The sequence below is a fragment of the Thalassophryne amazonica genome, chromosome 11 (genome assembly GCF_902500255.1).
Source record: "Thalassophryne amazonica chromosome 11, fThaAma1.1, whole genome shotgun sequence".
NCBI lineage: Eukaryota > Metazoa > Chordata > Actinopteri > Batrachoidiformes > Batrachoididae > Thalassophryne > Thalassophryne amazonica.
This window is the reverse complement of record NC_047113.1, coordinates 58,725,303-58,741,238: the sequence shown is the minus strand read 5'-3', so window position 1 is coordinate 58,741,238 and position 15,936 is coordinate 58,725,303. Positions and strand designations below refer to the sequence as shown.

Genomic DNA, 15,936 nt, shown 5'->3' with positions numbered 1-15,936 from the left:
TCAGTGAAAATAGTGAAGTGATAATGAGGTACATCGCCACGCCGCAAGTTTACCTGGAATGCGTACATGCGCTCTTGCGGGCCGTTAGGTTCTGGCTGGACTTGCTCTACACCCTTGATCTTTTCCAGGTCAACTGATCCCCTCAGACCTTTTCGCTTCTGTTTACCAGAAAACAAAACAATCAAATAAATGTTGCATGAAATCTGAAGGTAACCATGCCATATTTGCGTACACTTACCGTTTTTTCGGGATCATAATCATAGTAGGCAATTTTTTCTGTGGTCAGAACAAACCATCTCTCCTTGTAGTTCAGAGGAGAGGTCTTCTTCTTCTGCTGTGATCGTTTGATGAAGAGTTCTTCCAATATATTGTTGGACATGACGAAGTCAGTGTGAATCTACAAGAACAGCAAGTGAAGAAAACTTGGTGAACCCTTGTTTTATTTACATGGTTAGCAATGTTGCCTCACAGCAAGAAGGCTGTGGGAGTGCTTCCCACCTGGGACTTTTCTGTGCGGAGTTTGCGTGTTCCCTCCGGGTGTGCCAGCTTCCTCCCACATCCGAAAGACATGCAGATTAGGTACAGTGGAAACTTTAAATTGACCGTAGGCGTGCGTGCAGGTGCGAATGTGTTTGTCTATATGTGGCCTTGTGACAGACTGGCGTCCTGTCCAGGGTGTATCCTGCCTCACACCCTATGACTGCTGGGATAGGCTCCATTGACCCTTAATTGGAGTAAGTGGGTATAGAAGATGAATGAATGGATTGTTTTTGTTTCAAAGCACATTGTATAAGCTGCTGTATAGGTTACATTTTGCAGTGTTAAATAAACTCAGTGTCTGAATTTTGTTGGTCCCACTCAAAATAGAGTTAATTTAACACAAAAAAATTTTAATTAAAAATTTTAAATTTACTACATATGATTAAATATTATTATTAATATAAAAGGAATAGTTTCAGTGTTAAAAATTTCATTTAAAAAAACCTACCAACCCCAATTTGATTTCTTTGGTGGGTTTGCGTCCCAATTAAGTGACTGGGAAAGCCTATCTAATAGAATACAATACATTAAAAAAATGCTCAAAATCACTAAAAAGAAAATCTATGGATTTTCCAGCTGAATAAAACTGAGCATTGATGAAAAGGAAACACTCATGTTATTTGTTGATATTTATTTAAAAACATGAGATGTTTAGCATTCATTCATTCTTTTACTAAATCTGCTTCCAGTTAAAGATCACTATCATCTATTTTGTTTGTTTGTTTGCTTTAAATTCCTGATTTTTCTGAAAATGTTATAATGGCATTACTCTTATATTTCTTTGAGACTTATGGGAGAAATTGGACAGTTGTAGTTGTATGCAAAAGTTTGGGCACCCCTGATAACTTTCATGATTGTCCTTTATAAATCATTGGTTATCTGGATCAGAAATTTCAGTTAAATATATCACATAGCACATGAACACACTGATATTTGAGAAGTGAAGTGAAGTTTCTAGTATTTACAGAAAGTGTGCAGTAATTATTTAAACAAAATTAGACAGGAGCATAAATTTGGGCACCCTTGTCATTTTACTGATTTGAATACATTTAGTACTAATTATTGGAACACAAAATTGGTTTGGTAAGCTCATTGACCCTTGATCTCCTTACACAAGTGAATCCAATCATGAGAAAGGGTATTTAAGGTGGCCATTTACAAATGTTTCCCCTCTTTGCATCTCTTCTAATGAGTGGCAACATAGGAGCCTCTAAACAACTCTCAAATGACCTGAAAACAAAGATTGTTCAACATCATGGTTTAGGGGAAGGATACAAAAAGCCATCTCAGAGATTTCAGCTGTCAGTTTCCACTGTGAGGAACATAGTAAGGACATGGAAGACCACAGGCACAGTAATGTTTATGCACCAGCCTAATTTTGTTTACAGAATTATTGCACACTTTCTGTAAATCCTATAAATTTCATTTCCATCCATCCATCCATCCATCCATCCATCCATCCATCCATCCATTTTCTTCCGCTTTATCCGGAGTCGGGTCGTGGGAGCAGCAGCTCAAGCAAAGCCGCCCAGACCTCCCGATCCACACACACCTCCCTCAGCTCCTCCGGGGGAACCCCAAGGCGTTCCCAAGCCAGCCGAGAGATGTAGTCCCTCCAGCGTGTCCTGGGTCTTCCCCGGGGCCTCCTCCCAATGGGACGTGCCCGGAACACCTCTCCAGCCAGGAGTCCAGGGGGCATCCGGAAAAGATGCCCGAGCCACCTCAACTCACTCCTTTCGATGTGGAGGAGCAGTGGCTCGACTCCGAGCTCCTCCCGAGTGACCGAGCTCCTCACCCTATCTCTAAGGGAGCGCCCAGCCACCCTGTGGAGGAAACTCATCTCGGCCGCTTGTACTCGCGATCTCATTCTTTCGGTCATGGGCCAAATCTCATGACCATAGGTGAGGATCGGAACGTAGATCGATCGGTAAATCGAGAGCTTTGCCCCCCTACTCAGCTCTCTCTTCACCACGACGGTCCGATACAGCCACCGCATCACTGCAGATGCTGCACCAATCTGTCTATCGATCTCACGCTCCATCCGTCCCTCACTCATGAACAAGACCCCGAGATACTTAAACTCCCCCACTTGAGGCAAGGACACTCCACCGACCTGAAGAGGGCAAAGCACCTTTTTCCGGTCGAGAACCATGGCCTCGGATTTGGAGGTGCTGATTCTCATCCCGGACGCTTCACACTCGGCTGCAAACCGCCCCAGTGCACGCTAGAGGTCCTGATTTGACGAAGCCAACAGAACCACATCGTCCGCAAACAGCAGAGACAAGATTCTGTGGTTCCCAAACCAGACCCCCTCTACACCCTGGCTGCACCTAGAAATTCTGTCCATAAAAATAATGAACAGAACCGGTGACAAAGGGCAGACCTGGCAGAGGCCAACGTGCACTGGAAACAGGTTTGACTTACTACCAGCAATGCGAACCAAGCTCCTGCTGCGGTCATACAGGGACCGGATAGCCCTTAGCAAAGGACCCTGGACCCCATACTCCCGGAGCACCCCCCCACAGGGGTGCTTCATTTCACTTCTCAAATATCACTGTGTGTGTCTGCTATATGATTTATTGAACTGAACTTGCTGATCCAAACAACCAATAATTTTTAAAGGAAAATCATGGAAATCATCAGGGGTGCCCATACTTGTGCATACAACTGTATAGTTGCAGAGCTGTCGCTTAGATCCAAATGTTTTTGCACATTAAACATGGACAAAATTGTTGGTATATTTTATGTACACATTTTAAATTATGGTTAGAAATAAATGCAATCAAACCAATTTTGTTTCATCAAAATATTTTTTGAAAATGTCCAAAGTTAGCAAAGTGTGCCAATAACTGTGTCCAGCATAGATTTTAGATCTGAATTTTTTTGTTTCACTTTATGAAAGCATTTTGTTTTGTTGTTTTTGCCAAATAACTGGACATTTTTAATGTTATTTTAATAAATAAAAAACTTGCTTTATTTGGATTTATTTCTGACCATATATTAAAATGTGTACATAAAATACAGGGCAACCAGCATTTTTCTCCACGTGTATTTTCAGTGTATTAACCTGCATAATATCATAAAGTGACAAAAAGCTTTTTAGTTCAGCTTTAAGTGTGTCTGTTAACTATAACTGCTCAAACAAACTTTCACCTCCTGTGCAGCAAAAGGCTTCTATTAATACCCCAGTTTGATGTCAGTGGAGGAAGACACACAAACAGTGATGTCTCACATATAATCATGCAAGAGGAAGACAAATGGTATTTTAGAACTTCTTTCAATGAGGCACCTTCCTAAAAGTGCAAATTAAAAAATGGCAGTGGAAAAAAAATTCATATGATCAACTCAAATTATGTTTTGCTATAAAGATTTCATTACAGATAGATAGATAGATAGTGTTGCCAAAGTAACTTTGAAACGTTACTTTATTTGTTACTTTTTTAGTTGCTTTATACAATTACTTCATTAGCAGCTTTATGCAATTACTTTATTATAAGCTGCCAACAACTTATAACTAATAAGTAATGTAACTAATAAAGTAACTAGTAATCTAACTTGGTTAAGATTGAGTAATCAGCAAAGTAACTAATAGTTACTTTGTGGAGTACTCAATCTTAAAAATAACCAAGTTATATTACTAGATACATTTTAGTTACATTCAGCAGCTGCTGACAAGTTGACTGCAGATGCAGATTTAATCAGCTTATAAAGCGCCAAATTACAACAAAAGCTGCCTCAAGGTGCCTCACACAGAACAGATCAATATAAAATTTAAATAAGTAAAAAATTAAAAATTCAAATAAATAATTAAAAACAAAAGTAAAAGAATAAAACAGATTAAAACAAAATAAAAGCTAGTCATAAGACAGAGAATAAAAATAGGTTTTAAGTCTTGACTTTAAAATGTCCACAGATTCCGACTGCCTCACGGTCGCAGGAAAAAATGAAGTAACTGTATAAAAATGAAAAAATGAAGTAACTGTATAAAGTAACTAACAAAGTAACTTTTCAGTTACTTTGGCAACACTGTATATATATATCAGCAGTGACTGAGTGAAATTGAAATTTGCTTCAATACTTTTACCAAAAATGGTGTGTTTCGGTAGATGAATTTAATTACATTTGTCATAACTTTCATTATTTGCACACATCGTGAACAGCTGCTGAATCAAACGGACTGTAATACAGATGCTCTCACTCACCCTCGTCACACAGCTGAACTTGTGTTGGATGTTTGCTCTTCAGCCTATTTTCAGCTTGTCAGAACTTCCTTCTATCATATATCATGAGTATCATGTACACACTGCCTGCTAAACAGAGGTGACATTTCTTCACACCAGAGTGACAATGACGACTGGCTGCCAGGCTTCTCTAATCTGCAAAACTCTTGCTTGAGCATTTCTCAAATACTGTTTGGTGCTGGCTTTCCTTCTCTTTGCTCGGGTGATTCCAGTTCATAACCAAAACTGTTCGTGTCCACATTCTACTCTATCATGCATGCAAGAATGAATATTTCTGAACGGCCGTGACTCACGGGGGCTGACGCAGAGAAACTCAGAGGGAAGTTGCATCAGTGCTGTACTGCAACATGACAGGAGAGGAAAACCAAATTCTGCCGCACTTCAACCTGACTAACACAAACTCAGGAGATACATCATATCACCACTTATTCCACATCATGTACACACGGCACTCTGCAAAGGTTTTATTTAATGTGCCAAAAGTTTGATAAGTGCATACACATATGTAAAACGTGACCTCCTTTTCAGGTATAAAAATACATAATTTCTATAAACTTAAAGAAACTTATGCAACTTACAGAAACCTATGGAATCTTATTTCTATAAGTTTTCTTACAAACTGGAAGAGCAGTTTGTAAGAAAACTGAGTTATACTTAATCACACTTTTGCAATAGTTTTATTACTGAGCAATAATTGGAAGCTGTCTTTGTGTTGCCAGATATCGGGCACTACACCCTCAAAGAAGACAAACTGTTTTTTTTTTTTTTTTTTTTTTGAAAATGAGAACCTTAATTTCTTTCATAAAATATGGAGAAAAATTCTCATGTTAGGGTTTCAGTTGGAAGAGGAATATTTAGACATTTCAGACATGATTTTGTGTCGATAACAACCCCATACGTGGTACATTTCCCACCCAAATTTCTACATGTTGTCCATGGGGATCCATGGGCTCCAGATTGGGTAGTGTTTGTAAAATAAGTAGCTGACATTTTTCAAGGGTGGCAATAATGTATGCAAAGTTTCTATAATGATTTAACTGAATGTGTAGGAAACACGCACACATGTACACAGAGGCCACTTAGCTTTGAGTATGTAGATTCTGAAAAAAAAATGGTTGATTTTAGGATAACTACAAAATTTTAACATTATACAGAAAATGTTCCCTTTTGGCAGCTTGGCTGATTTATTTTTGTTTCTAATTCTTTTTCCAGTTTCCAGTCTTGCACTCAGTTGGACATATGTCCTCTAATGAGTGGTCTTTTAATTACAGCAGACAACAAATGGAGGAGGGCAGATGCAATCTGTCTGTGTGCAAGAGATCTGAAAAAGTAAGGTAGATATTTTATTTACATTTTGTGACAGCATTGTACTTGGACTGGGAGACAGTTAAATTTTATAGCATTTTGCATAAATTTTAAAATTATGGATTGATGGATCTGTCTTGGCGTCATCAAAGTGACCAAGAATGACTGTGTATGTTAAGCAATTTATGCAATGTATTTTCTGTATTCTTTGTGATGGGAGCAGACACAAGAGAAAGTGAAAAAAATCGGTATAATCTAAATAGAATGCAGACCTTTTCCATACCGTTCATGATTTTTGAATGCCAAAGTATTGGCAGGGGAAACTACTATATGCATCTGGAAAGTTTTCACAGTGCTTTGCTTTTTCCACATTATGTTATGTTACAGCCTTATTCCAAAATAGAGTAAATAAATTTTTTTTCCCTCAAAATTCTGCTTACAACACCCCCATAATGACAACATGAGAAAACCTTTTTTTTTTTTTTTTGCAAATTTATTAAAAGGTATTCACACCCTTTTGCTCAATACTTTGTTGATGCACCTTTGGCACCAATTACAGCCTCAAGTCTTCTTGAATATGATGCCACTAGCTTGGTTCACCTATCTTTGGGTGGTTTTGCCCATTCCTCTTTGCAGCACCTCTCAAGCTCCATCAGGTTGGATGGGGAGCGTCAGTGCACAGCCATTTTCAGATCTCTCCAGAGATGTTCAAGCGGATTCAGGTCTGTGCTCTGACTGGACCACTCAAGGACATTCACAGAGTTGTCTTGAAGCCACTTCTGAAGACCAGTTCCTGATGCTGAAAAACATCCCCACAGTATGATGCTGCCACCACCATACTTCACTGTAGGGAGGGTGCTGGTTTCCTCCAAACATGATGCCTGGCATTCTCATCAAAGAGTTCAATCTTTGTCTCATCAGACCAGAAAATTTTGTATCTCATGGTCTGAGAGTCCTTTGGGTGCCTTTTGGAAAACTCCAGGTGGGCTGCCATCTGCCTTTTGCTAAGGAGTGGCTTCCGTCTGGCCACTCTACCATACAGGCCTGATTGAATTGCTGCAGAGATGGTTGCCCTGCTGGATGGTTCTCCTGTCTCCACAGAGAAATGCTGCAGCTTTGACAGAGTGATCATCAGGTTCTTGGTCACCTCCCTGGCTAAGGCCCTTCTCCCCCGATCGCTCAGTTTAGACGGGCAGCCAGCTCTAGGAAGAGTCTTGGTGGATCCGAACTTCTTCCATTTGCGGATGATGGAGGTCACTGTGCTCATTAGGACCTGCAAAGCAGCAGAAATGTTTCTGTACCCTTCCCCAGATTTGTGCCTAGAGACAATCCTGTCTCAGAGGTCTACAGACAATTCCTTTGGTTTTTGCTCTGACATGCACTGTCAGCTGTGGGACCTTATATGTAGACAGGTGTGTGCCTTTCCAAATCATGTCCAGTCAACTGAATTTACCCCAGGTGGACTCCAATTAAGCTGTAAAAACATCTCAAAGATGATAAGTGGAAACAGGATGCACCTGAGCTGAATTTTGATCTTCATGGCAAAGACTGTGAATATGTATGTACATGTGATGTCTTAGTTTATTAATTTTTAATAAATTTGCAAAAATCAAAAAAAGTTTTTTTTTAACATTGTCATTATGGGGTATTGTGTGTAGAATTCTGGGGGAAAAATAATTTCATTAATTTTGGAATAAGGCTGTAACATGACAAAATATGGAAAGAGTGACATGCTGTGTGACTACTTTCTGGATGCACTGTATTCGCTGTACACAGCATGTGTTGCGTCTGATGAAATTTTTGTTTTTAGCAGGAATTTGTCATCATGTTTGTTTCCTGTCAGATAACGACGTGGTTTGTGAAAGCAGACAAGAGAAGGGAAGATAATGAACTCATGAAGATGTTCAGTGTGTCAGTACAAGAAATATAAGTAAGTGCTATAGAGGCCCTGAGGACGAACTGTGCTGGTGCATATCCCTGGATTCTGTAGTGGATGAGAGTCTACAACTCCCCAGGAATGGGACATCAGTGTGACGCCGGTTATTTCCCCAACAAAGGCCAGTGTCCATTTACAGCTGGGTGCAGTGGTTCAATGCAGGTGAAATATCTCGCGCACAGAGACAGTCAGGTAGCATGATCGGGCATCAAACCAACAAATTAGTAGCCCAACTTCTTACACCACTGAGTTACCTGATCGTCACAGGAAATATAGTACAGCAGCAAGTTATCAAACCCCATCAGTTTTACACTGTGCTATTCGAAGATTTCAGATTTTCTTGTCAGTACTGCAGTGAAGCCACTCAAATTATAATGTACAAAATTGCTTACATATATAAAATGTACAAACAAACAATAGGTAACTGCACTAAATTATGATTTTGTTCCTCTTCCACATTATATGGAAACGAGTCTTGCGGTCCAGGATGTAAAGAGTTAGCAAACACGCCACCATCAGCATATGACCTAGCAGAATTTACAACATCGCGTCACAGTTGATAAGAAAATGAAATACACAAACACCACTGTGTTTTAGTGGATAATGTCAGTTTCAGGCTTGGGGAGCAATAGAATACATGTAAGTAATTCTGTAATGAGGTTACAAATAACTGTAACTATTCCTTTGCATTTTCAGAGACACAGAAGCATCTTGATGACAGGATTTTTTTGTTTTTTGGAAATGGGTACTTTTTCTGGGTTACACAATTTTCTGAACATAAAAAAATAACAACAGTTCTCTCAACCCTGTGCTGTTTTGTCAAAGTATTTGCTGCCAGAGATGGAAACAAACACATTCAATGGAAAAAGCATTAAACCATTATTAGACTACTCCTTTAAAAAGTGCTTATTACACTATTCGCAATATGCTTTGTTACATCCTCACATTTTCTTCTATGAATGCTTTAATTCACATTCCTGACTTATATTGCCCTATTTTTATTGTATTATCTTTTGTTTTACTGTTGTTAATTGTGACTTCATTGATTTTTACGTAACTGTTGCTGTGTCTATGGTGCAGCTGTCTTGGGCAGGTCTCACTTGCAATTGAGATTTTAAATCTCAGTGTGATTTTAATCCTAGTTTATTAAAGAAATGTATTCAGAATTCATTGTAGATACTTATTAACTACTAGTGCGCGGATACCCATTCCTAAAGGATCAAAAAATATAAATGATCTATTCAACAAAACTGTACGGATTAGATTTATTAGCTAGGTTGTCGATTTATAAACAACATTCAGGAGTCAGGTAGCGTGATCAGTGGCATACAAAAACATAAGTTACGAACTTCCAGAACTTAAATATCAGTATACTTTTCCTTTAATCATCATAATAAAACAGTTAATCAGTGGATTAAATTTTAGTCTGTGCTAAACTCACTCAAGCCAGCAAATCTTCTTGTCAAAAATGGCAAGAAAAATGCACCAAAATTTCATGAATAACAGATCACTAAGATGGACAAAAAATGTGAAAGTGAGGAAAGGTTGGTAACTACCTGTTTTCTGCAGAAGTATGATTACTGAGGACCAGAATTTACACATGGTGTCTGTCTCCAGGTCAACACAGCAGCTGGAGCTTTTGATATCATGCTATCCTCAGAGTTTTGGTAAATTTTTTTAATTTTTGGTGAATTTCCACCCTCCTCAGGACCTTCAACAGTGCATTGGGACGACTAATGAAAATCACTAGTTGACTCGTCATGTAGCCTACCATTAGTCGGCGACTAGTTGGCGACTAAATTTGACATTGAAATAATTAAGCCAATTTGGAATCTTTATAGTGAAACTCAAATGTCACATTTATTTTAACAAATATAAGCACAAATACAACAAACAGCATTGACATGAAGACAATAGCTGCATTCATTTACTAGGCATAGACTACCCGTTTGAGCTGACGAGTTCACCTACCGAGGTTCACACACTGTCTTCACTGAGTGAAGGGAGTGATGGCAGCTCCAGTAGGGCAATTATTTTAAAGGTTAAATGAACTTAATAAATGGTTTCTGCTAGTTAACTAATAAAAAATAGTTGACTAGTTGGATGTTAGCTAGTTGTAGTCAACTATTACGACTAGTTGTCCCATCCCTACCACAAACTGTGGTCATGTCTGTGACACTTTGCTTTAATTATTTATACTGAACAACAAAAGAAATGCAAGTTTTTCTACAAACAGTTAGGGAGGCGTATTGGACACTGTTACGGTCTATATATAAAAGCAAATGATACAATTTTAAATTTGTTGCATTTTTGCCATGCCACGCCTCACTGACACTCTTCGTGAAGGTGCCATTGGCATGCTGGATGCTGGTTTGACAGCACGGAACATAGCGTTTAAATGTTCACGAGTCGACTATCAGCTGGTTAAGGAAGTGGTTCCATGAGTCACGGCAGTTCGTGATGGAATTATGAAAAGTCAGTTAATCTATGTGTTTGTGATGTAGTCACTAAATGGGGCACTTTTTGTGATGGGGGCACGAAACTGCAACAATGATCGATGGAATAAGGACAGATCATTGATTTCATCCAATAATGCTTCAAAACTAGCTTCTTTTAAAGACAAATTTGGTCTGTAAATGTTTTTTATTTTGTTATAAAATGTGATTTTTAAACTCACAATTTTCATTCTTACTTTATTTTACATGAGGGACCGTAACTTTACGAACTGGTGACCCGGGAGATATTCATGGTCCAGTTGACGCCAGAAAACCTTAGTGCACTGCTCCACAGAAAAAGCACATTATTGAGGAACAAATAAAAACTGTACGGTATAAAATGGCAGATGATTCTCTTTTCTTGCCTACAAGAACAGACAAGATTCCCGGTTGCGAATTAATCAGCAGATAAGTGAGTTACGATTGACATCTTTAAATGGCTTTGACGGAGGTTGATGAATAAATTGTATTGTGGATCCGCTCCTTATGAATCATATCCAGCAGGTCCACAATCATTGTATAGAAATGATCATTTTCCCGCTACACACCCTCAAAAAACAACATAACGGCCCAACCTAGGCTTGGTGGTGGCATATTTAGGGAATACATTATATGACTGAAATCATAAATAGCATAACAGTTTAACGTGACTTGGGTACTGCACAGAGAAAGAGGACGTCCTCTTTCATGGGCCAGGATAATGAATTATTTTCTTTAACGTTTTGCTGTGTCATGTACTCACTGTCACCTACGATAACTGTTTGGAGCACTAGCTGTGAGTCATTAGACCATAAAACTAGCTTAAATGTTTTCCATTGTGAAAGGTGTTGTTCTTATTATCCAGAGCCTGATGTCATCATTCCCACAGTGATCACTGCAGTGCTGTATGCTGTGTTGCAGGAAAATGCTGTAATATAAACACCCCATAATCCACCTGGTCATTGTCTGTAGAAGCAATAGTAGTGTGGTGCTGTATCTCACAGACAGCTGTGACCCGTCACACAAGTACAACCAAAGGTAAGGTGCAAGCCTTTCAGTGCAAATATAAACCAGAGTAAACCACACACAGACTTAAAAGGTCTGGGGAAGAAAAGAAAATAAACATAAAATTTAACAGAATGGAAAAGGTGTGTTCAAAGCACAAGTCAATAGAAAAAGACAAAAAATTATAAGTACGTAGTAGCAAAAAAGAGATTTTATATATATAAAAAGAGAAAAGTATGTACAAAACTGAATATTTTAGTGGCAGTGGATATTGCACATTAACAAATATTGCACTTATTTCAAGTGTGGTATGTGGCTATTTGGTGCCAGTGGCATTCATAGCTCCAACAGCAGTTGGGTAGAAACTGTTTTTCAATCTATATGTACTTGCTTTAATTTTTTAATTTCAATTTATTTTCCTTTATATAGCGCCAAATCACAACAGAGCTGCCTCGAGGCGCTTCACACAGGTAAGGTCTAACCTTACCAACCCCCAGAGCAACAGTGGTAAGGAAAAACTCCCTCTGAGGAAGAAACCTCAAGCAGACCAGACTCAAAGGGGTGACCCCCTCTGGTTGGGCCATGCTACAAACATAAATTACAGAAATAATTCAAAGAACAATTCACGGACGAATATACAAGAATTGCTGTTGGTGCACAGGACAGGAGGGTCACCAACACAAAAACAACTCCCATCTCTGGATGGAGCGAGCTGCACCTTAAACAGAGAAAAAACAGAATCAGGCATCAGAAAGACAAAAAATACTGTATAATTTGCCAGCATTAATCAACAAGAAAAACAGAAGAAATACTAAGGTGATCGCCGGCCGCTAGCCCTAAGCTTCACTAAAAGACCCAGAATTTAGGTGAAGTTGAGGTCGCGGCCCGCTCCAATTACTAATAACATGAATTAAAAGAGTAAAAAGCATAAAACAAAACTGTACCAGTATGCTAGCCATATGAAAGGGAAAATAAGTGCGTCTTAAGTCTGGACTTGAAAGTCTCCACAGAATCTGATTGTTTTATTGACGCAGGGAGACCATTCCACAGAACAGGGGCACGATAAGAGAAAGCTCTGTGACCCGCAGACTTGTTATTCACCCTAGGGACAGAAAGTAGTCCTGCACCCTGAGAACGTAAAGCCTGGGCTGGTACATAAGGTTTATTTAGGTCAGCTAGGTAGGGAGGTGCCATTCCATGAATAATTTTATAGGTTAGTAGCAGAACCTTAAAATCTGATCTCACTGGGACAGGAAGCCAGTGAAGAGATGCCAAAATGGGTGTAATGTCAAACTTTCTGCTTCATGTCAAAAGTCTGGCTGCAGCATTTTGAACCAATTGGAGAGCCCTAATTCTAGACTGCGGTAAACCAGAAAATAGAACATTGCAGTAGTCCAATCTAGAAGAGATGAACGCATGGATCAGGGTCTCAGCATCAGCCATAGACAGGATGGGACGAATCTTCGCTATATTTCGCAGGTGGAAGAAAGCAGTCCTAGTAATATTTCTTATATGGAGGCCAAAGAACAAAGAAGGATCAAAAATGACCCCAAGGTTCCTCACTTTGTCAGTGTGATGTATGACACACGAGCCTAGGCTGAGTGTTAACTGGTCAAATTGATGCCGATGTCTCACTGGACCAAGAACCATCATTTCAGTCTTTTCAGAGTTTAAAAGTAGGAAGTTTCTAGACATCCAACTTCTCACTGCTGCAAGGCAATCTTCTAAGGATTTTATGTGAACGAGATTACCAGCAGTTATCGGCATATATAACTGAGTATCATCTGCATAGCAGTGAAAGGTAATCCCAAAACGCCGCAATATGTGCCCAAGGGGTGCTATATAAAGGGAGAAAACCAGGGGGCCTAAGACAGACCCCTGTGGAACCCCAAATTTCATGTCACTAAGGTTAGAGGTAGTGTTACTGTACAAAACACAGTGAGAACGACTGGTCAAGTATGACGTCAGCCATGCAAGGGCACTCCCAGTAATCCCAAAATGATTCTCCAGCCTATCAAGTAGAATATGATGATCCACTGTATCAAATGCAGCACTGAGATCAAACAGCAGCAAAACCGTAGTGGTGTCCGAGTCCATTGTAAGCAGAAGATCATTCACCACTTTAGTGAGAGCCGTCTCAGTGGAATTATATTTTCTAAAAGGAGACTGCAGTGGCTCAAAGAGATTATTCTCAGTAAGACAGTCTACGAGCTGTCGTGACACCACTTTTTCCAGAATTTTAGAGCAAAATGATAGATTTGATATCGGCCGATAGTTTTTCAATACACTAGGGTCAAGATTAGGTTTCTTAAGTAATGGTTTAATCACTGCAAATTTGAAACGTTTAGGAACAGATCCAGAAGTTAAAGAAAGATTAATAATTTCCAGCACAAACGGCCCAAGAGTGGGCCACAGGTCCTTAAACAGTTTTGTTGGTATAGGATCAAATAAACAGTTGTGCTTTTTGTTGATGTTATGAGTTTCGTCAGCATGTCTAGAGAGATACTATCAAATTCTGTAAATCTAGGTAATACCTCAGTATTGGCGCCCACCTCAATAGCAGGGTGTAGTGGCTGGGTTAAGGCATGCTGGGATATGTTCAACCTAATGTCATCTATTTTCTTCTCAAAGTAATCTAGGAAATCTTGTGCTGTAAAAGGAGAGCGAGCTACAGGTGGTTGTCCATGAATAAATGTTGCCACCGTGTCGAACAAGAACTTTGAGTTATGCTTGTTTTTGTTGATCAAATCAGAGTAATAGGTCCGCTTTGTAGCCAATAATGCGTGCGTATAGTCTAAGATAGCATCACACCATGCAAGGTGGAATACTTCTAATTTTGAACGACGCCATTTCCGGGAGCGCAGTTTCAACACAGGTGGTGCAATCATGTCGAGTGTCGTTTTGAGCACTGAGTTTAAACTATCCACAAGTCTGTCTACTGACTGGGTATTTGTCAAAAGTGAGGCTAAGACATCAGGCAGTCTAGCTTCTAGTTCAGTCTTAGTTGAGGAGTTGATGCATCGCTGCAGTGATAAATAAGGTTGTTGTTCCACTAAACACGGCAGCGAAACTGTAAACTTAATAAGTGAGTGATCAGAGACCACTGATGTAAGAGGCATGATGTCCATATTCGTGACAGCAATACCACGTGTGAGAACCAGATCCAGGGTATTTAAACTAATGTGCGTCGAATCCCGAATGCATTGCGAAATCCTAATGCATCCACAATTTCCATAAATGATTTGCAGAGGGGATCAGAAGTCTTATTTATATGAATGTTAAAGTCACCAATGATCAGAATGTTATCTGCACTAGTTGACAAGTTAGAGATGAACGCACCAAATTCATCTAAGAATTCAGAATATGGGCCAGGAGGCCTATATACAGTGACAAAGTAATACGGCTGATTTTTATTCTTCTGACCTTGGCAATGCGTAATATCCTGAGTGGAGCGGAGAATCAGATGCTCAAACGAGTTATGTTTGTGACCCCCAACAGCTAATACGCTAAACCTAGATTTATAAATAAGAGCAACACCCCCGCCTTGCTTCGCATCACGAGGGACGTGACTAAATGTATATGCTGGTGGACAGGCTTCATTTAAGGGGAGGACAGCTGTAGGTTTAAGCCAGGTTTCACATAACCCAATCATATCTAAGTGATGATCGATAATTAAATCATTAATCAACAGTGATTTTGTGGACAGTGATCTTATGTTAATGAGACCCAGTCTAAGGACCTCAGTGGGGTTGACAGTTGAACTGTTTGGGTTTAGGGGTGGTTCCAGAGTAGCATATATAAGATGCCTAGAAGTAGGTTTAGGTTTGAGACATTCCATGCGCGTTGTAGGTAGCAGACACGAAATCTTTGCTATTACTGGAACAACCACTGGGCAATCCTCAATTTCAACATGATCCAATATAGTAATGGGTATTAAGTTTGCAAAGCATATCCCTCTATGATTTTTATGGACACGTCTACGGGAGCAGGCCACAGTCTCAACTTGTTGAATTTCCCTCCCTGGCAGATAAACTGCACTATCACCATAGTGGATTTTCTGCACTAATTTCCCCGCTAAGCTAATGGATTCCACACTCACATTTGTCATAAGTCTTGCAGGGTCTCTAATCACCTGCTCTGTGGCCTGCTGTGGATTCCTCATGTTACCCTCCCTGTAGAGCTCTATCTATGTTCGCAGACAAGATGGCGGCGCCTTCCCCAGTAAGGTGGAGGCCGTCCGGCATCAGCAGGCCACAGCGGCCCCAGAACGAAGGCCAGTTATCAATAAAGCTAAAGTCTTGCTGTTGACAAATCTGAGCCAGCCACCTATTTAATGATGTCAGCCTGCTAAATGCCTCATCGGTACCCCGGGAGGGGAGGGGACCAGAGACTATTAATCGATGCCGTCACATCTTTCTGGCAAGGTCACAAGTCC

At 39.8% G+C, this 15,936-nt stretch overlaps 1 protein-coding gene and 1 long non-coding RNA gene across 3 annotated transcripts in view; one reads left to right on the top strand and one right to left on the bottom strand.

The window, feature by feature from the left end:
• Nucleotides 1-15,936, bottom strand: part of btk (Bruton agammaglobulinemia tyrosine kinase) — a 44,568-nt gene that overhangs the window by 19,357 nt on the left and 9,275 nt on the right. For both annotated transcript variants that reach the window (XM_034181884.1, XM_034181885.1), the window contains exons 2-3: nucleotides 239-397; nucleotides 54-158 (exon numbers count right to left, since the gene is read on the bottom strand). In XM_034181884.1, coding sequence (XP_034037775.1) covers nucleotides 54-158; nucleotides 239-397 — 264 coding nt within the window. The remainder of the gene's footprint in view (nucleotides 1-53; nucleotides 159-238; nucleotides 398-15,936) is intronic.
• On the top strand, nucleotides 4,541-14,010 carry LOC117520577. Its single transcript, XR_004563692.1, has 4 exons — nucleotides 4,541-6,115; nucleotides 7,930-11,163; nucleotides 13,856-13,863; nucleotides 14,000-14,010. It is a non-coding gene; the product is annotated as an uncharacterized LOC117520577 (long non-coding RNA).